The 21,229-nt window shown below is 45.0% G+C and overlaps 1 protein-coding gene across 1 annotated transcript; it reads left to right on the top strand.

Moving 5' to 3' along the window:
• Positions 1-211: 211 nt before the first annotated feature.
• cd44b (CD44 molecule (IN blood group) b) lies at positions 212-16,837 on the top strand. Its single transcript, XM_084396686.1, has 8 exons — positions 212-435; positions 8,037-8,208; positions 8,297-8,433; positions 8,515-8,598; positions 9,265-9,540; positions 9,686-9,739; positions 13,261-13,339; positions 14,841-16,837. The coding sequence occupies exons 1-8, from the start codon at positions 225-227 to the stop codon at positions 14,947-14,949; spliced, it is 1,122 nt and encodes a 373-aa protein (XP_084252812.1). The 5' UTR covers positions 212-224; the 3' UTR covers positions 14,950-16,837.
• Positions 16,838-21,229: the final 4,392 nt, after the last annotated feature.

Genomic DNA, 21,229 nt, shown 5'->3' with positions numbered 1-21,229 from the left:
TCTAGAGTTGGACTTTGGTGCACTGCTTATTTCATGTAACGGTCCACATACAGTACATGTGATCTGTGACGAGAGAAAACCGTAGCATATAGTGGATGAAGGATAAATCTCGAATCATGGCTGTCATTGATGTATAGATAAACAGGTTTCCTCTTCTTCTAAACACACTGAAAGTGAGAAAGAGACAGAGAGCGGTTGAGGAAGGCGTAGAAGGGAGTGTTCAAATGTGCACCACCCTTTCCTCTCTCTCTATTAGTTCTGCCACTGAAATCTCACCTCACAATACTCCGAACGTACAGCAAACTCTAGCCCAGCTCTTTTATACAGCAATCAACCTTCCCTTACAGATTCCCTCGCCGGCGATCAGGATGTGGATGGTGCTGCTCGGACTCTTGTCAGGATTACTGGCCTCATCCAGATCACAGTCTACCACAGGTGAGAAAACTCGTCAGAGGGATCAAGTCTCTGTATATTGACTATGAATGGAGCAGTGCTGTCTGACTGCAGATCAACACTGAAGAGAACAGGATAATTATGCTGGGAGCTGCAAACTTCAGCATTTCAAGAGCAAACCAGCAGAGAGCCAGAAGAGTTTAGGTCAAATAGAAAGATAGGCTAAATAAATGAGAGAAATATAATGGTCTAGAATGTGTAATGTTGGTTCCAGATTATTCCTCACATGAAGCCTTTGAGCATCACTTTTTGTGTTTTACCACATATGCAGGAAGCGAAACCTCACGCCCCCCCCCCCCCCCCCCCCAAAAAAAAACTGTTTTCGCAAGACTCGGCGGTTACTGTGGTAACAGTTTGTTCTAAAGTATGTCACAACTTTGATAGTTGACTTAAGTTGGATGGATAAATCTGTGCTTTGCTGCTGCGCTGTATTGTTTTATATCATTTAATGTCTTTTTCACATCTTAAAGCACCTCTTTTTTGTGACTGAACCAATAAATACCTAAATGGAGAACCAAATAAAGCTAGTCAATCCCACAGTCACTCCGTTTTACTTTGATCTCTCTCACTTTGTGTGGGTTTTTGAGGTGTTTTGTGTAAAAGCTCAGCATGATAGATGTCAAAGTAAGACGTGTGTGTGTGTGTTTGTGTTGAGGGAAGGCTGAGAAACTCTTTGTTGGTTGGAGAGACATGCTACTGGGCAGCTGTAAATTTCAGCATTTCAAAAGAAAACTAGTGAGAGTCAGAGGAGTTTCAACAGTATCAAAAGTGAATGAAAACGACTGTCCAGATTTTTCCTGATGTAAATATCCTCCTGTTTACACAATGTAGATCCTGTTGTAGTCCTTACGTCACCCCTCACGTCACTTACTTGCTTTAGAGTGAGTCTTATACTTTCCTGAAATCCTACTCTTACAAAAGTCTTTTTTTGACACTCCAGTCAAAGTTTCATGGGTTAATCAAAATATTTAAAAAGCCCAGCAGCTGATTATTATGCTGAAAATAATTCTGAATGACTGACCCTTATAAAAGTTGGTAAATTTATTTTGGGTGTTGACCAAATTTTCTGAGAATCGGCCACAAGGTGACACTTTATCAAGATAATGTATGTTTTTGCTTAAAACCTGCAAATAAGGACTAGAATAAAATGATGTTTTCTTCTAAGTCATTCTTCCACAATTAACCATATTTTGAATAATGCCTAAAATGTACTTTTGAAGAATCTAAAGTGCTTTTAAGGTATATATTTAGCATTTTTTGACCATCTCAGCGGTAATTCATCTCAGTGGGAGGAGGGAACAATGGTTACAATAGTTACCGAGACCTGTGTACCTGAGCTGCATTACGGGCTCTAGTGCTGCGTTCCAGTCCAAAATTGTCATGCCCTTCACTCGCTAACTTCCCTCCATCTCGTTCACTAGAATGTACGTCATTGCTTACGTTGGATGAGTGCCCACTACTAGCGGAAACTGCAATGGGCTGAATTGGACCGTCCTAAGCCCTTGATTACTTGGATTCAGCTGTGGAGTTGATTTATTTATTTTTCCCTATAAGAATTTGTTTACTGCAGCATCCAAATAATTATAGGTGTGTTTGGGTTGTTAGAAAAAAAAAAAAGAATTAATATATCATAGAGTTGTTTGTTGTGGAGTTGATTAGATGAGATCTGTGGACGTCACAATCGTACTGCATTGTGGGACATATAGGTACCTGAAGTGTACATATGAAGTAGACTCGCTCCCTCTATCAAAATCGAGGGAACGAGGGTCTGTCCATATAAACTTCCCTCGTCCACTTCACGAAGTGGAACACACTTCAAAATGGCGGCAGGGATTCCCCCGAGGGGAAGTGCTTAGGGAAGTTTGTGCGTTTAATGTCTTGTGAAAGTGATTGTAGTTATGTTTTGTGATTCTGTGTTTTTAATTTTATGGGATGGACCTAGATATATCTTGTACAGCACTTTGGTCAACCAAGGTTGTTTTAAATGTGCTTTATAAATAAATTAAACTTGAAACTTGAACTTGAAACTTGAAGTTCGCAAGTGCGTGTCTAAAAGTGGACTGGAACGCAGCCTAAGAGTGCAGCTGCTGGCAAGTACAAGTGCAACCTTCCAGCACACAGGAAGCATAACCTCCAGTCTATTAATTTTAGGAAACTTACCATTGCAATGGAAAAAAGGTCACTTCAGCTTTCTTGAGAACTTGGCCATGAAGCCAATGCTGAAGCATATGCATCAACCCAGGTGCCGTTATTCCGGCCAAGGATGCCATATGCCCCAGAAGCCTCTGAAAATATTTTAAACAAGCCGAACGAGGAGGGAGCAAATTCAAGCAGTTCAGCACTGACCAAGCACGATCTTCTGAAAGACGTGTTGTCATTTAGACCGAGTTCAACTCAACATCGAGAGAAGAGATTCTCTTCACAGGGGGGAGAGCTTGCTTTTCTCCCAATTGATCTGAAGTCTTTGTCAGGCTAGGTGCTCGAGTACCATGTCCCTGTGTGCTCACAACAACTCTCGAGAGTGAACTAGAATAAGCTAGTGGTCAAGGTAGTTGAGGATGCGAATTACCAGGGCAGCCTATGCGACTTCGTTCTGCTGGTTACTGCTATGCCTGTCCTTCGAAGGCAAACTGTAGGTTTTATTAACAAAGTTCAGGAGGAACATGTTCTAATTATCTATCCCATCATTGTCATGAAAACTAAAGAAAACTAAGGGAAAGGACTCAATTGCAGAAAAAGAATTTATTAACAAACTGAAACAAAAATCAAAACCAAAACCCACAATGGGGAAAACAAGAACTCAACAAAACAATAACTTTAGAAACAACACATACCAGAGTTACACATGAAGCGGGAGACGTAAACCAGACAACGATCCGACAAAGACTGCAAACACAAAGGAGCTTATAAAAGGGAACCAATCAGGCAGGATAATGAAGGAACAGGTGGGACAAATGAAACCAATAATGAGATAACAAGGAGGGTGGGGTCAAAACAGTGACAGGAACACAAACACCACATGTGCTACACGAGACAGGACAGGCATGTGACATTACCCCCTCCTTAAGGAGCGGCTACCAGACGCTCCACTAGGGACGGGAGGGACAGACCAGGGCGGGACGGGAGGGACAGACCAGGGCGGGACGGGAGGGACAGACCAGGGTGAAACAGGGGGAACAGGAAGGACAGACCAGGGTGGGGCAGGAAAAAAAAAAAAAAAAAAAAATGGACAGTTCAGGAGGCCAGAGCGGAGCTGAGAGTCCATCGGGCGGCCAGGGCGGAGCAGACCTTCCCTCGGGCGGCCAGGGCGGAGACTCCCCCTCGGGCGGCCAGGGCGGAGACCTTCCCTCGGGCGGCCAGGGCGGAGACCTTCTCTCGGGCGGCCAGGGCGGAGACCTTCCCTCGGGCGGCCAGGGCGGAGACCTTCCCTCGGGCGGCCAGGGCGGAGACCTTCCCTCGGGCGGCCAGGGCGGAGACCTTCCCTCGGGCGGCCATGGCGGAGACGACCCCTCGGGCGGCCACGGCGGAGACCTTCCCTCGGGCGGCCACGGCGGAGACCTTCCCTCGGGCGGCCACGGCGGAGACGACCCCTCGGGCGGCCACGGCGGAGACGACCCCTCGGGCGGTGGAACTGCCACCACCGGCTCAAGCACTGGAACTGGCACCACCAGAACTGGCACTGGAACTGGCACCAACGGCTCAGGCACTGGAACTGGAACAGACACCACCGGCTCGGGAACTGGAACAGACACCACCGGCTCGGGCACTGGAACTGGCACCACCGGCTCGGGCACTGGAACTGGCACCACCGGCTCGGGCACTGGAACTGGCACCACCGGAACTGGCACCACCGGCTCGGGCACTGGAACTGGCACCACCGGCTCGGGCACTGGAGCTGGCACCACCGGACCAGGAACAAACACCACCGGCTCAGGAACTGGAACTGGCACCACCGGCTCGGGCACTGGAACTGGAACTGGCACCACCGGCTCGGGCACTGGAACTGGAACAGACACCACCGGCTCGGGCACTGGAACTGGCACCACCGGCCCAGGAACAAACACCACCGGCTCGGGAACTGGAACTGGCACCACCGGCTCGGGCACTGGAACAGACACCGGCTCCGGAACAGACACCGGCTCCGGCTCAGACACCGGCTCCGGCTCCGGCTCAGACACCGGCTCCGGCTCAGGAACAGACACCGGCTCCGGCTCAGGAACAGACACCGGCTCCGGCTCAGGAACAGACTCCGGCTCAGGAACAGACACCGGCTCCGGCTCAGGAACAGACACCGGCTCCGGCTCAGGAACAGACACCGGCTCCGGCTCAGGAACAGACACCGGCTCCGGCTCAGGAACAGACACCGGCTCCGGCTCAGGAACAGACACCGGCTCCGGCTCAGGAACAGACACCGGCTCCGGCTCAGGAACAGACACCGGCTCCGGCTCCGGCTCAGGAACAGACACCGGCTCCGGCTCCGGCTCAGGAACAGACACCGGCTCAGGAACAGACACCGGCTCCGGCTCAGGAACAGACACCGGCTCCGGCTCAGGAACAGACACCGGCTCAGGAACAGACACCGGCTCCGGAACAGGAACAGACACCGGCTCAGGAACAGACACCGGCTCCGGCTCAGGAACAGACACTGGCTCTGGCTCAGGCTCAGGAACAGACACATGCTCGACGGCGGCCATCTTGTCAGGGGACACAGGCTCGGCAGGCATGACGTGAAAAGGCTCGGCGGCGGCCATCTTGTCCGAAGACACAGGCTCGGCAGACGTGATGTGAACACTCTCGGCGGCGGCCATCTTGTCCAAAGACCCAGGCTCGGCAGGCGTGACGTGAACAGGCTCGGCGGCGACCATCTTGTCCGAAGACACAGGCTTGGCAGGCGTGACGTGAACAGGCTCGGCGGCAGGCACCTCCGGGATGGTCTCCGTGTTAGGAGCCACCGGATTCGGCATCACCGGACTCGGGACCACCAGACTCAGGACCACCGGAACTGGGACCACCGGAACAGTTACAGAGGGAGCCTTTCTCCTCCTCCTGTGTTTCGAGACCACCGGAACTGGGACCACCGGACTCGGGACCACCCCACTCGGGACCACCGGAACTGGGACCACCAGACTCGGGACCACCGGTACTGGGACCACCTTCCTGGCCTCCCGCTCCTGAAAGCGAGCGAGACCCTCCACCATAGCCTCGAAGGTACACCCATCATACGCCCTCCTGAGAACCCAGTCCATGGACTCATTAAGAGCGTAAAAAAAAAGGTCCTTAAGAGGCCCATCATTAAGTCTTAAACCCTCCGCCGCTCTAAGGAATTCCCTAGCGAACTTCCTCAGGTCAGTTCCTTGTTGGCGGAGGGCACTTAATGACTGGAAACGTACAATGCGTTGGTAGTGGGGGCACGAGACAGGAGGGCCTGGTGGGTGACGTGACTCTTTCTGCTGAATCCTAGACATGGTCGGATCGTTCTGTCATGAAAACTAAAGAAAACTAAGGGAAAGGACTCAATTGCAGAAAAAGAATTTATTAACAAACTGAAACAAAAATCAAAACCAAAACCCACAATGGGGAAAACAAGAACTCAACAAAACAATAACTTTAGAAACAACACATACCAGAGTTACACATGAAGCGGGAGACGTAAACCAGACAACGATCCGACAAAGACTGCAAACACAAAGGAGCTTATAAAAGGGAACCAATCAGGCAGGATAATGAAGGAACAGGTGGGACAAATGAAACCAATAATGAGATAACAAGGAGGGTGGGGTCAAAACAGTGACAGGAACACAAACACCACATGTGCTACACGAGACAGGACAGGCATGTGACAATCATCACATCATTCCAACCAGCTGTCAACAATCAGTAATCAACATGTCTACCCAATCAGCTAAATGAGTGGAGGCCTATATACGGTATATATATATATATATATATATATATATATATATATATATATAAAATATACACACAGTCGACTCACCTATGTTCCTCTACAGTTTTCAGCATCCCTCCACCACCCCATATCCTCACAGTCGTCTGGTTACTTTCCCAACCGGAAATACGGGGGGAGTACTCAAGTACTCGCATCCCACTCCTCGGACAGAATGCCAAATACTCTATCTGATTATTTGTAAGTGTGAACTTGTGAAACAGCCTATGCCGAGGAAGGATCGAGACATGAAAGTAAGCGTCCTTCAGGTCTATTACTGTGAAGTGTACCTGAGCTGGGGCTTCTGTGGCGTTGTGGAACAAGGCTTTCCACGCCGGGAGACCTTGTGTCCATTGATGTTCATGGTGCAAAATGTGCTGAAGCGCTTACATTGTTCTGGGGCTCCACTGTGGAAGAGGTCGTTGATGGTCGAGGAAGCTGGGGCTCGTCGTGGCTCATCACGCCTACCTGATCCTGAGAGCGGACCTGGTGCAAGAGAACGTGAGGAGGCTAAGCGTCTGTGTCCATACAGGCTCTGTTGCCGGTGTTCGATGCCTGGCCATTGTGACCACAAGGGCCATGAGTACAGTGTGTGTGTGACCCAGGGAAAGAAGAAATTGCTCTTTTTCTGACATCGTGGCAGCCGTCTGCCTGGGGGCGTCTGGCCATAGTGAATAAATGCTCTTTTTACGTCCCTGCAGCGGGAGAAAGGCTTGTCCCAAATCCTGGGGCGATCAGATCAGGTCAGGTCTTTATATGTATGGGTGCTCCATGTGACGTCATAGGACCAGCGTCAGCCAGTGGGATTGGTGTGATTTCACACGTGCTTCAGACACCGGGTTCTCCACAGCGTCACCATCTGATGGGGGAGGAGAGTTGATGTCAGGTTTCTCAACAAGAAATCCTTCCCCCTAGGATACACCTGTGCATCTTTGCTCATCGCTCCTCTGGAAGCTTCCTCACTCCTCATTCCTCACCTCCTCGCAGTGCAATTAGAGAAGAGAGATGTCCTTTAAAATGGCTTTGTTTGATTGGTTTCTGGGACACAGGCTGGAGAACGGAGGACCAAGGAAACAAGGAAGCATAATTTTGAGTTTTGAGAAGTCCCCTGCATCTTTGCATTTCGTATGTTTATTTCCTGGTTTGATCTGTTCCCATGGTTATACACTATGGTCAACTCAGTGTCTTGTTTAGTTCCTCATTATTCTGTGCAATTATCACCCTGTGTTTAATGTGTGCCATGTGTTGGTTTTTGTTATAACATTTAAACTGTTGTGCCTTATTTGTTTTTCTGGAATGTCTTCATCTTGTATTGTTTGAATAAATCAGCCTGAGATTAGATCCATGCCTCGATCACTCCATCCACCCAGCACCATAACATCTAGACTGAACAGATAAATGTGAAGTGTTATTAATTGGTCCCAAAGCTCTTGACCTTTCTCTAGGCCTCAGTGTTATCAGCTCCATTCCCTCTTTAGATTGATTCAAGCTCAAATCTGCATTAAACCTCTGGCCTCTCTTAGCGTTTCCTTTCTCTCCCTTTGTCTGTTATTCTTTTCAGAAAGTCTTGTGTTCTAGAATGGCACTATGTAAATATAATTCATTTATTTCTATCATTTCTACTCTGTTTGTCTTTCAGTGGTGCGTGCACGGAGCTGCAGCTATGTTGGAGTGTTTCACGTAGAGGGGAGAGAACGCTATAGTCTGACGTTTGAGATGGCCAAGAGCTTGTGTGAGGAATTATCGTCTTCATTAGCCAGTATGAAGCAGGTGGAGGAAGCCTATTATAAAGGACTCATGCAGACATGCAGGTCAGACATCACCTGAGTTCTTCCATTCAACTGAACATCACCTAATGACTTCCATCAAACTAAATACAGACATGTATTTTCTCTGCAGGTATGGCTGGGTAAACAGCACAGAGCTGGTGATTCTCCGTCACAGGGCAAATGATCTCTGTGCTGGAAACCAAACAGGCATCATCAAGAAGATTAAAGACGGAAATAAATATGACGCCTTCTGTTACGATGCTAAAGGTTTGATTTGTGCAACATGGTGTATGTTTTGGTCAATGCATGATCAACTATCTTTTTAACAAAACATTATATTTTAAACAGATTTGTCAGTGAAGAACTGTACAGCTCAGATTATCCCTGACACTTCAAAGACAGCAGATGCCATCCCTACCACAGCATTTACAGGTATCAGCACAGCTTATGAAAGCCTTCAAATTCATGCATTTAGAACGAAGACACTTTTATCTGAAACATCTCGCACTGTAATATCCTGTTAACTGTTTTTAGCTTTTCCCCCTATCACATGTTTTGTAAATCATAAGTTAGGTATTATTAGTAAGCTTTAACACTTTAAATTCATCCTGTGAAAAACATTTTGTTAGTTGACATGTAGTTACAAAGTTACTTATAGTTAGTAGAATCCATTGAAATAAAGTGTTACTGTTGTTTTGTTCAGCATCATTTTAATAAAGTGATAAGCTGCAGCATATTCAAAAAAATCTTAACATTGATAAAAGCATGAGTAACATTAAATATACATACACAAAATAATATGAAAATAATATCAAAGTAAATATTTGAATAAGTATGACATTTGTTTGTGAGGTTGTGTATTGTTTATTGTGCACTGGATGGTGCTGTCCCGCTTCTTAAAATGTGCTGAATGATCAGTCGAGCAACAAGATCACAGCACATCTCATATCTCTGCAGTTAATTACACTAGTTGTCTTATTAAAGCTGAGTAAATATCTGTAAGATTGCTTACTGACAGCAGGTTGAAAATTTGTCAAAAAAGGACCAATCAATGTTTGGTGTGCATTTACAAAGTTCTGCATAATCGTCATTTCACAGAAGCCACAATACGCCAACACAATACTGGGGCAGAAGAGAATGAAACTTCTACATCCGAGGCTTTGGGAGATACATCAGTGTCTACTCCAGTTCACTGGACACCGACCAGTGCCACGCCGAGCCCAGAGGAACAGGACGAGACCAACCAGACTCATGATACAGACGACACAGAGAACACAGAGGAGTCCGCAACCTTACAACCTAATGCAGACGCCACAGGGACGGCAATGGCTGAGAGAACGTCCACTCGTGAAACAACAACAGCTCATAAAACAGGTGATATTTCATTATTAAAATGGTTCTTCTGTGGCATCACTGTGAAACCTCTCTTTTTGAAGCTCTTGAATAGTTACAGTATCTGATTTCTGACTGATCTCATTTGAACTGTGCCGTATGTGTGCTTCTGTCTTCGTTACTCCAGGAGACGCCAGCCCAAACGACAGTTCCTCAGGATCAGATGCGAATAGATCATCAGGTTAGAAAGCCTCTTTATAATATTAATCATGCCCAAATCATTTGTATTTGTTTTGAGACTGCTATTTCCATTTACATTGTCCTGCAGAATTTAGTACCAATGCCAATTTGCAAGCAGTCTGAAGGCCCGGGTCAGCTTGTCTCAGTGTGTTCAGTTAGAGAGTTAGAGTAGGACTGGAGCTGAACACGCTACAACTGAGGACAACACATGCAAATACAAAAACACCCGCAAATTAAGAAAACATCTTCATCAGATTCACAACAACATGTGCTCCAAATATTCACAACACAACCAGATACAGAAACTCGCTGCGAAAGTTCACAACACAACCAAATACAGACACTTGCTGCAAATAGCACTGACCACAACGGAAACGTTTCCAGGGGACCCAATAAATGACGAACCCGGCTGGGACGCACTTATAGCTCAAAGACTACTTTATTTATTACTTTTTGTTTTTCACTTTTACCAAACAAACAGAGATGACATGTTTATGACACATAACTTTGTATACATTATACAAAATGTATTAACAATATGTTCAATATCATCAGAAGAATACAAATGAGAAAATAAGTTAACAATGAGCTGAAAAAAAAAAAAAAAATAGAGGAAAAGAACATGAGGGTGAGATATTAATCTGTACATCAGTTACACTGTACACATTATGTCATGTCATGTTTAAATAAGTTTCATAAGAAATGTTAGGTAATGCAGGGTCCAAAGATGAGACGGCAAGTTTTAAAGTTGAGATATACTGTACATAAATAAAATGTATATTTAATTGCAACAGTTATGTTATATATAAAAGATATTTCTGTCGTAAGAACAGCGATTCAGCTGATGGACGCCGTGCTGTGATGTCACATCCCAGGTGAAAATAATGAAGGGAGCAACGAAAGACAACGTAATTTCCTCATCAAGTGCATTCCAAATTAGTGCCCTGCTCACTCCACAGTGCCCCCTACAGGGCTCAGCCATCTGCCCTGCTCACTCCACAGTGCCCACTACAGGGCTCAGCTCACTCCACAGTGCCCACTACAGGGCTCAGCTCACTCCACAGTGCCCACTACATGGCTCAGCTCACTCCACAGTGCCCCCTACAGGGCTCAGCCATCTGCCCTGCTCACTCCACAGTGCCCACTACAGGGCTCAGCCGTCTGCCCTGCTCACTCCACAGTGCCCACTACAGGGCTCAGCCGTCTGCCCTGCTCACTCCACAGTGCCCCCTACAGGGCTCAGCTCACTCCACAGTGCCCACTACATGGCTCAGCTCACTCCACAGTGCCCCCTACAGGGCTCAGCCATCTGCCCTGCTCACTCCACAGTGCCCACTACAGGGCTCAGCCGTCTGCCCTGCTCACTCCACAGTGCCCCCTACAGGGCTCAGCTCACTCCACAGTGCCCACTACAGGGCTCAGCCATCTGCCCTGCTCACTCCACAGTGCCCACTACAGGGCTCAGCCATCTGCCCTGCTCACTCCACAGTGCCCACTACAGGGCTCAGCCGTCTGCCCTGCTCACTCCACAGTGCCCACTACAGGGCTCAGCCGTCTGCCCTGCTCACTCCACAGTGCCCACTACAGGGCTCAGCCGTCTGCCCTGCTCACTCCACAGTGCCCACTACAGGGCTCAGCCGTCTGCCCTGCTCACTCCACAGTGCCCCCTACAGGGCTCAGCTCACTCCACAGTGCCCCCTACAGGGCTCAGCTCACTCCACAGTGCCCACTACAGGGCTCAGCCGTCTGCCCTGCTCACTCCACAGTGCCCACTACAGGGCTCAGCTCACTCCACAGTGCCCACTACAGGGCTCAGCCGTCTGCCCTGCTCACTCCACAGTGCCCCCTACAGGGCTCAGCCATCTGCCCTGCTCACTCCACAGTGCCCACTACAGGGCTCAGCTCACTCCACAGTGCCCACTACATGGCTCAGCTCACTCCACAGTGCCCCCTACAGGGCTCAGCCGTCTGCCCTGCTCACTCCACAGTGCCCCCTACAGGGCTCAGCCGTCTGCCCTGCTCACTCCACAGTGCCCACTACAGGGCTCAGCCGTCTGCCCTGCTCACTCCACAGTGCCCACTACAGGGCTCAGCTCACTCCACAGTGCCCACTACAGGGCTCAGCCGTCTGCCCTGCTCACTCCACAGTGCCCACTACAGGGCTCAGCTCACTCCACAGTGCCCACTACAGGGCTCAGCTCACTCCACAGTGCCCCCTACAGGGCTCAGCTCACTCCACAGTGCCCCCTACAGGGCTCAGCTCACTCCACAGTGCCCACTACAGGGCTCAGCTCACTCCACAGTGCCCACTACAGGGCTCAGCTCACTCCACAGTGCCCACTACAGGGCTCAGCTCACTCCACAGTGCCCACTACAGGGCTCAGCTCACTCCACAGTGCCCACTACAGGGCTCAGCTCACTCCACAGTGCCCACTACAGGGCTCAGCTCACTCCACAGTGCCCACTACAGGGCTCAGCCGTCTGCCCTTCGAAGGGAGCAGGGCATAGGGATGCTCACGAGCAGTAAACACTTCCCAGCCGGCTTCGTCACTTATTTGGTTCCCCTGGAAACATTTCCGTTGTGGTCTGTGCTATTTGAAGCACGTTTCTGTATTTGGTTGTGTTGTGAGTATTTGAAGCACACATGTGTTGTGAATCTGATAAAGATGTTTTCTTAATTTGCGGGTGTTTTTCTATTTGCATGTGTTTTCTTCAGTTGCAGCGTGTTGAGCTCTCTCAGCCACAGTAGATCTCCGTCCCTAAAGGATGGGGAAAGTGAATGGTTGTGGTATTTTCTTTTCTTTTGTCTTAATACTACATATTTTTAACAGTTTTGTCTGAATGAACATCAAATATAATTTCAACCCCCACTGAAACACTCTATATTATTGTCATGAGCATGTTTAGTAATGCATGCAAAACCAAAGGCCTTGATGGAAATCAGAACACATTCCTAGTCAAGGAGAGTCTCATAATTGTGGAAGTGTGATTTTATCCTTATGAATACATTTGCAATACAGTGCCTTGGATTCCACCCACCATTTTTACATTTACATTTTACATTTAGCTGACGCTTTTATCCAAAGCGACTTACAATTGCTATATATGTCAGAGGTCGCACGCCTCTGGAGCAACTAGGGGTTAAGTGTCTTGCTCAGGGACACATTGGTGTCTCACAGTGGATTCGAACCCGGGTCTCTCACACCAAAGGCATGTGTCTTATCCATTGCGCCACACCACCCCATCATTTTTATGACTGAGACTGTTCCAAGAAATCTCACTCTGAATTTGATTCATTGCTGACAGCAGACAAACAAGTTATTTCCAAGTTTTTTTCCTCACATATTTGAGGAGCCTCAAAAGGGAAAAGAATAAATATATATATATATATATATATATATATATATATTGTCATGTGAGGTCTCATCGCTCAAAGCTCCTGCCAAAGTCATTATGTCATGACCGAAATTATTTAAACAGTTTGTTTGAAATAACATGTAATGTGTTATAATCCTTTTACAGACTTGCTGATCATTTTACTTACGATTTTGGCAGTTCTCCTCATTCTGCTTGTCTGTATCATTGTAGCAACCAGAAAAAGGTATGTCTTTTTTAATGGAGATATTACAAATACATATATATTAAAATACATATCTGTCACAACACCCACACCTGTGGTTTCTGAACTATTTGTGTTACGTGTTTCTGGGAGTTTTGGCCGCCGTGTGCAAGTGTGTACTTTGAGTGTGTGTAGAACATTTGAGCGGTCATAAAACCTTAATAGCAACTGGTTTGGCAACTTTGTCTTTAAGTCATACCAACTGGTTAAGAAACCATACTCGTATACAGTGTGCACATTCATGGTCGTCAGTTTGGTTTGAGATGTGCTGGGGACAGAGACGCATTCGGAAGTGCATTTTCAGAAGTGCTGGGTACAATGACGCAGTCATTTTTTTTTATCTTTCGCACAGTTCATGTTTTGAAAGACAATGTCCTGTAGCTTATTAATGTAAATAAATAAAAATGTTTAATAAAAAAGCGTTGCTAACACAATTCAATTTAAATAGTACATTTGGTTTAATTTGTCGTTTAATTTGTCGTTTAATGAGGTCTAATATATGCTGTTAGTGATGAGAATTCTCCCGTGAATAAATAAATAGATCCGACAACTTTAAGCATGTATTTAACTGGTCCAGTGTCAGAACTTTTGCCAAGCGTGTCAGAGGTTCTGGGTTCTAATCCGCACTCGTATAGTTTTTTGTTTTGTTTTCTCATCAAAACCGATAATGTTTATCAGTGGTTGTATATCAGGCAGGGACACGTTTGTGTGCATTTTGTTTTGTAATTTCACCGGAACAAATAGAGAGTCTCCACAACGGACTGAAGCACGTGTCCGAGTGAAGACTGTGCACGAGCCTCAAGAGAACACAGTATCCGCAACACTGATCGCAGCGGCAACCAGCACTTTCATCACTTGATTTAAAAAACACCACATTTCAGTGCTAGATCGCCTCTTATTTAACAAACGAACTAAATGAATGCTCTGCTAGTTAACTGAAGATGTTTTATTTATTTGTATTGGTATATTAGTGCCGTGAGATGTTTCAAAAGTGGTGGGGACAATATCGACCTTAGCAAAAAGTGGTGGGGACATATCCCACCCGCAAATTACGCATATGTGCACATTAACACTGAAATAATATCATTGTTGTCATCTTGGTGAAAATACGCTTTTTCCCTCTGGAACGTCATGAACTGTGGTATACACTAAACCGCACGCTGATGTTGTATTAGGGTTAGTTTGGATATTTTCAGTCCTGGGACGCGCGCTCTCAAGTGGGGGCAAGTGTGGGTATTTGACAGGCCAGAAATGTCTTTAAATCAAGTAAATCACTTAAAGATCTGTGCTCCAAAAGATTAAATGGACAGTAGTGTCAAGAGCTTGATTTGAAAGAAAGAAATAGAAAAATTAACCAAAAAATGATTGGCTTTATAACTTTCAAAATATTGTATTTCTTTAAAAATAAATGACTGGCAGCTATTTTCATAAGTTAGCAGTGTTATTGTGTTTAACTGAATGTGCATATTGTATTTACCCACAGATGTTGTGGCAAGAAAAAGACTCTGATTATCACAAAGAGCAGCAGTAAAGACAACGGTGCAGGAGCGGCATTCACTCAGGAGCCGGAGATGGTCACTCTCGTCAACTGAGGAACAGAGAAAACCCAGAAAACATTAGAAACATACGTGACCAGAGAAAGCCACCTGGGAATGAGAACGCGTGTCTTGAGACTGAGATCTGAAATAAATCAAGAGGAGGCGAAGGATTTAAGGATCAAATCTGAGTGCTCAAGAACACCTGCTGAATGTGTCTGTGCGCGTGTGTATTCAGTTTATACTTCAGTATTAATCGATTTGTAATTTTACACTAGTATATATGTGATGAAGTCATTTTCTTCAGTGGCTTTGCTTGGTATAATTACACTGGTGAAATCAGCGCTGGTCCGATGAAAGACATTTCAGTTTACATTCATCACTGTGCTTTCTGCTCTTCCCTTCTGCAAACCCAAGATCAGCCAGAGGTAACATGACAGTGAGTGGACTTTGAATGACAGATATTGGCAAAATCAGATTTGTTTTCTGACAGACAGACAGAGAGAGAGAGAGAGAGAGAGAGAGAGAGAGAGAGAGAGAGAGAGTCAGATCCAGCCCTGATCACACACTCCTGAACACACACACACCTGATCACACACTCCTGAACAAGCTGATCGAGCTCTTCAGGGGAGTGTGTTCAGGGTTGGAGCTAAAATCTGCACCAAAGTGGATCTCAAGGGCCAGAGTCGCCCAGACCTCCGTATAAAATCACAGCAATGAATGGTCTGATTCACATCACTGGAGCCTCTTCTTCAGGAAGACTGTATCCGCCCGTCATATCTTTGGAGTTTTATTTCTTGCACACAGCACTGGTGCTACAGACGGTGAAATATCTGGAGCACAGACCACACAACATACAGTTTCTGTTACCATCTCTGAAACAACCAGAAGTAGTGCAGGTCATCACTTAAACAGGCATCTGCTGAAAATCCAGCAACGGTGGGAAGAAATAGATCCTAGCATGGGATTTTGACACATATGACTTTCCAAATGAGCATGAAAGTCTTTAAAAACAGCAACTTTACATTTTGGACTTTAATTATCAAGTTGTTATAGACTGAAAGAGCTCTTCTCTTAACCTATGTAATTAAACAAACTGTCTGCCCTAGTGAAAAATAAATATACTAAAATGCATTTGAAATACATTTATTTTATGCTAAGTATTCTACAAATACATTTACATATTCATGTACTTAATATAAATTCCCTGCAATTGTGCTGTTGGTATCCTAAACTGGTATACTTAAAATCTGCTAAATTGGAAGAACTAATTTTGTACTAAATGCACTTTATCCAGAAATAGTGCTGAGGTCCAACTAAAGATATACACTTTAAATAGCTTTCATTTAAAGACTGATATTATACAGAGATGATACTACACACATACTTACACATTTTAGCTGTATGGGTATGTGTGGGTAGTTTATAGTTGTGTGTGTGTGTGTGTGTGTGTTTCAGATTTTCATTGGATCCACAGCCTGTCAGTCTTCATTAAGGAAGATGACGTACCGGCTCACACTGTCGATCACATTACGCCGCCGTCTTCAGATACCCGTGTCTCCTCCACGTCCACAGCTTCTCGCTCACTTCTGCTTGTTGTTGCTGTTGCACATTGCTGTTGCACATATCTTCTTCAGTCATGACGCTGTGTGTGAGGTGTGAGAGTGCCACACCCTGTAGTTCTGTTATCCGGTTAGTCAGCGTAGTTTAGTTTAGGCGTCTTGACACTGAAGACTTTTCTTTTCTACATTTTTCTTTTGGTAGTTAGTGTAGCTGATTAAACCTAGTTAGCTTTGTTTTGTTTTATTTATTTATTTGATTTGGCATCTCTCGAGCTCGTCTTGTTGTTTTTGTATTGTTATTTGTGTCATTTGTTCCTGTGGAAATATCATTTTCTGTTCACCTTTTCACTTTTGTCACTGTAGAATAAACACTTTTGAGTGGAGTTTTGATTTAATCCTTTTTTTTTGCATCGCCCTCACCTTGATATTGATTTAATTACACATCTTTATTTAATGTTATACTCCCTTTTTCTAGAAATCTAAGGGTCCTTTTGAAATAGGAGACACTTCATTTGATCCTTTGAAACATTTTACCAGTTTGAATTTTTCTTTGTTGTTTAAAACTTCGGATGACTTTGATTAATATAATTATAACTACAACAATTGCAAATTTCAGTTCTACGTTCAATAAATGATTAGCAAGTGATATACTAACATTTTATGTATGTTTTGTAAATTCCGTTACAAGTGATTTACAAGTGATTAGTAAATGATTAACTAATTATTTATGAAACATGACTATGCGTTCATAAATGATTAATAAGTGATGTTAATTATTGTATGTATGTTTTGTAGATTCGGTTATAAGTCATTTACAGTTGAATAGGTAATGATTAACTAATCATTTACAAAACATGACTATGCGTTTCATAAATGTTTAATAAATTATATATATTCTTTGTATGTATGTATGCAGCAATTAGAGGGTGCAGAAAGTGTTGTAAATGCCTTGAATACACGTACAGATCATTTGTAACAGGTCAGTGAAGGTGTTCAACACAATGATGTGTAAACGCATGAATAAATCATTTACAACACTTTCTACAACACTTTCTCACCTAACCTAAAGTGTAAACTATTATCACTTTTAAATGTGTTACACATCATTCGTAGATTACCACTTCAAGAGTCAATAAGACATAAGATCTACGAATGTAATCTACGAATGATGTGAAACACATTTACAAGTGATGAATAGTGTACACTTTAGATTAGGGGACGCAGTGAGTGTGGTAAATGATTTATTCATGTGTTTACACATCATCTATAACAGGTGTTGAGCTCTGTAGTGTAGTGTGTGGTGTGTAGTGTGTAGTTTAGTGTGTGGTGTAGTGTGTAGTGTAGTGTAGTGTAGTGTGTAGTGTGCTGTGCAGTGTAAGTGCTGACTGGTGAGGGTATAGACAGCTGTCTTCTGTAGTGTAGTGTGTAGTGTGTACTGCAGTGTAAGTGCTGACTGGTGAGGGTATAGACAGCTGTCTTCTGTAGTGTAGTGTGTAGTGTGTACTGCAGTGTAAGTGCTGACTGGTGAGGGTATCAACAGCTGTCTTCTGTGGTGTGTAGTGTAGTGTGTAGAGCAGTGTGTAGTATGTACTGCAGTGTAAGTGCTGACTGGTGAGGGTATAGACAGCTGTCTTCTGTAGTGTGTAATGTGTAGTGTAGTGTAGTGTAGTGTAGTGTGTAGTGTAGTGTGTACTGCAGTGTAAGTGCTGACTGGTGAGGGTATAGACAGCGGTCTTGTGTAGTGTAGTGTGTAGTATGTAGTGTAGTGTAGTGTGTAGTGTAGTGTAGTGTGTAGTGTAGTGTGTACTGCAGTGTAAGTGCTGACTGGTGAGGGTATAGACAGCTGTCTTCTGTAGTGTGTAGTGTAGTGTGTAGTGTAGTGTGTAGTGTGTACTGCAGTGTAAGTGCTGACTGCTGAGGGTATAGACAGCTGTCTTCTGTAGTGTGGTATTTAGTGTGTAGTTTGTAGTGTGTACTGCAATGTAAGTGCTGACTGGTGAGGGTATAGACAGCTGTCTTCTGTAGTGTGTAGTGTGTAGTGTAGTGTGTAGTGTAGTGTGTAGTGTGTACTGCAGTGTAAGTGCTGACTGCTGAGGGTATAGACAGCTGTCTTCTGTAGTGTGGTATTTAGTGTGTAGTTTGTAGTGTGTACTGCAATGTAAGTGCTGACTGGTGAGGGTATAGACAGCTGTCTTCTGTAGTGTGTAGTGTAGTGTGTACTGCAGTGTAAGTGCTGACTGGTGAGGCTATAGACAGCTGTCTTCTGTAGTGTAGTGTGTAGTGTAGTGTAGTGTGTACTACAGTGCTGACTGGTGAGGGTATAGACAGCTGTCTTCTGTAGTGTAGTGTGTAGTGTAGTGTAGTGTGTACTACAGTGCTGACTGGTGAGGGTATAGACAGCTGTCTTCTCTGAAACACATGGAGTCTTTAACCACTGTGCACCTGATGTGAGCAAAACATACAAAAAAAACAAACAATTTATTAAACATTTATGAAACAGTCATGTTTTGTACATGATTAGTTAATCATTAACTAATCAAATGTAAATGACTTATAACTGAATTTACAAAACATACATAAAATATTAGTATATCACTTACTAATCATTTATGAATGTCTTGTAAATGATTAGTTCATCATTAACTAACCACTTATAAATGACTTACAACTGAACATTTTTATAAAGTGTTACCCCCGCTTCAACGGCTCCGGTTTGCTTGAGAACAGCATGACTGAAAGAATCTTTTGTTTCTGAAAGAGTTTGGACCAGCGGTACCCATTCTCAATAAAAGAGCAGCTTCCTCAATCTCTGGGTCACACGAGGCATGGAAGCAGAGGACGTGACGTATTCTCACGCATCTCCAGTCGAACCTGCGACGGCTCCATGGAGCCAGGTAAGAGTCACACCGCACTCACTGCCTGCATTTCAGGGCGCTACGCCTCCTGGGTTGGGCCTCGTTGCCCCTCCATGGGTACATCTGTAGATCTGCTACTTTCACAGAGTTTGGGGGCCTGGATAGTGCTTCCAAACCCGTCTCGTTGACTCAGTCGGACAATCAGAGGCATCTTATTTACCTCGGTGGCAAAGAAAGACACCCCTGTCCTGCATGCGAAGATTGTGGTCTTGCTGGAGAAGATGAAATCAGGGTTTTACAGCCTGTACTTCATCGTGCCCAAGAAAGGGTTACAACCAATTTTGGATCTGTGAGTCCTGAACTGGGTCCTTCATAAGCTTACGTTCAAAATGTTGATGCAGAAACGCATCCTCACATGTGTTCGCCCCTAGGATTGGTGTGCATCAATTGACCTGAAGCATACTTTCATGTTTAGATTTTGCCTCAACACAGACTGTTTCTACAGTTTCCTCCCCTTCGGCTGTCCATGTCTCCCCACGTCTTTATATAGGTTCGCAGATGGTGCCCTTGCCATGTGTAAGGAAGTGAGCATTTGTATTCTCACCTATCTCGACTACTGGATCATTCTGACTCACTCTTGAGATCTGTTGCTCAGCACAGGGATCTGGGATCTGGATCAGCAGTTTGGAGCTTCGGGTCAACGGGGAACAGAGCAAGCTCTCCCCTGTGCAGAGTATCTCTTTTCTCAGCACAGAGTTGGATTCGGTCAACATGACGGTGCGTCTTACAAATGAGCGCGCCCAGTCGGTGCTGAACTGCAACGGGCATGCAGGTTCGGGCTTCTGGACAGGACCTCAACTACAGTGGCATGTCAATTGTACAAACAGTACTGCTGGGCATGCGCCGGTTTCGACCGTTGCTGCAGGACAAGCATGTATTGGTCCGGACGGACAACACTGCGACAGTGGTGTACATCATCCACCAGTGCAGTTTATGCTCACATCGCATGTGGCAACTCACCCGCCATCTACACCTCTGGAGTCAGCAGCAGAAGCATCAGCGGGGGAATCGTGTGGCAGTGGGACGCTTCTACATCAATGAAAAGTGGTGTTCAGATGAAACAGCATTTAAGAAGATGTGTTATCCTGATCTAGAAGCATTCTTCATTAACTGCAAACCCTTCTACTCACCGCAGGAGTTTTCCTCGTTCATTCCCGTAAATGTTAACATGTTGCAGCTCTGCAACAGCTGGCTGCTTAGATCACAGACACAGAGCAGCAACACCGGACTTTCTTATTATTGTTCTTTATTCAGACAAACCTCCCCCTCGAACTGCCAAAATACAGACAACACATTACATGCCAATCAGAGACAAACATATTTTGGACCACTTCTACACCACAATAAAGGATGCAAATCACTCTGCCCCTAGAGCAGCTTTAGGACTCTCTGACCACTGTCTGGTGCATCTTATACCGACCTACAGACAGAAACTGAAATCAGGACTGTTAAAAGATGGGCTAATGAAGCCAAGCGGGATTTAAAAGCTTGCTACAAGTTTTTGAAGCTGCTGCCACTGATTTTGTTGAGCTTACAGATTCTGTCACATCTCACATCAGTTTCTGTGTGCATTCTTACCACGACTACATACAACAACAAACCATGGTTCTCAGTAGGCGTGTTTCCATTACAAATTTGTGCAAAACTTTTGCGATTTTTTTTAAATGTCAACAAAAAACTATTGCTAAATGACAGCGTTTCCATTGACCGATCTTATGCGACTAAAACTTCATTTTTTTCCTCTCGCGATAAGTAAAATCATTCCAAAAACCATGACAATGGACGTTGGTTTATGTACTATATCCACTGATCTATATAATGACATTCTATATAGATCAGTGACTATATCCCAGCCACTGC

This window comes from Rutilus rutilus (assembly GCF_951802725.1).
Source record: "Rutilus rutilus genome assembly, chromosome: 23".
NCBI lineage: Eukaryota > Metazoa > Chordata > Actinopteri > Cypriniformes > Leuciscidae > Rutilus > Rutilus rutilus.
The sequence above is the reverse complement of the archived record's forward strand: the minus strand, read 5'-3'. Positions and strand labels throughout refer to the sequence as shown.

Excerpts from the sequence above, each read along its gene's own strand:
- cd44b (XM_084396686.1), top strand. The coding sequence starts at position 225 with ATGTGCACCACCCTTTCCTCTCTCTCTATTAGTTCTGCCACTGAAATC. Across the intron at positions 436-8,036 it reads CAGATCACAGTCTACCACAG|TGGTGCGTGCACGGAGCTGC; the intron begins GTGAGAAAACTC and ends TTTGTCTTTCAG. Across the intron at positions 9,541-9,685 it reads AACAACAGCTCATAAAACAG|GAGACGCCAGCCCAAACGAC; the intron begins GTGATATTTCAT and ends TCGTTACTCCAG.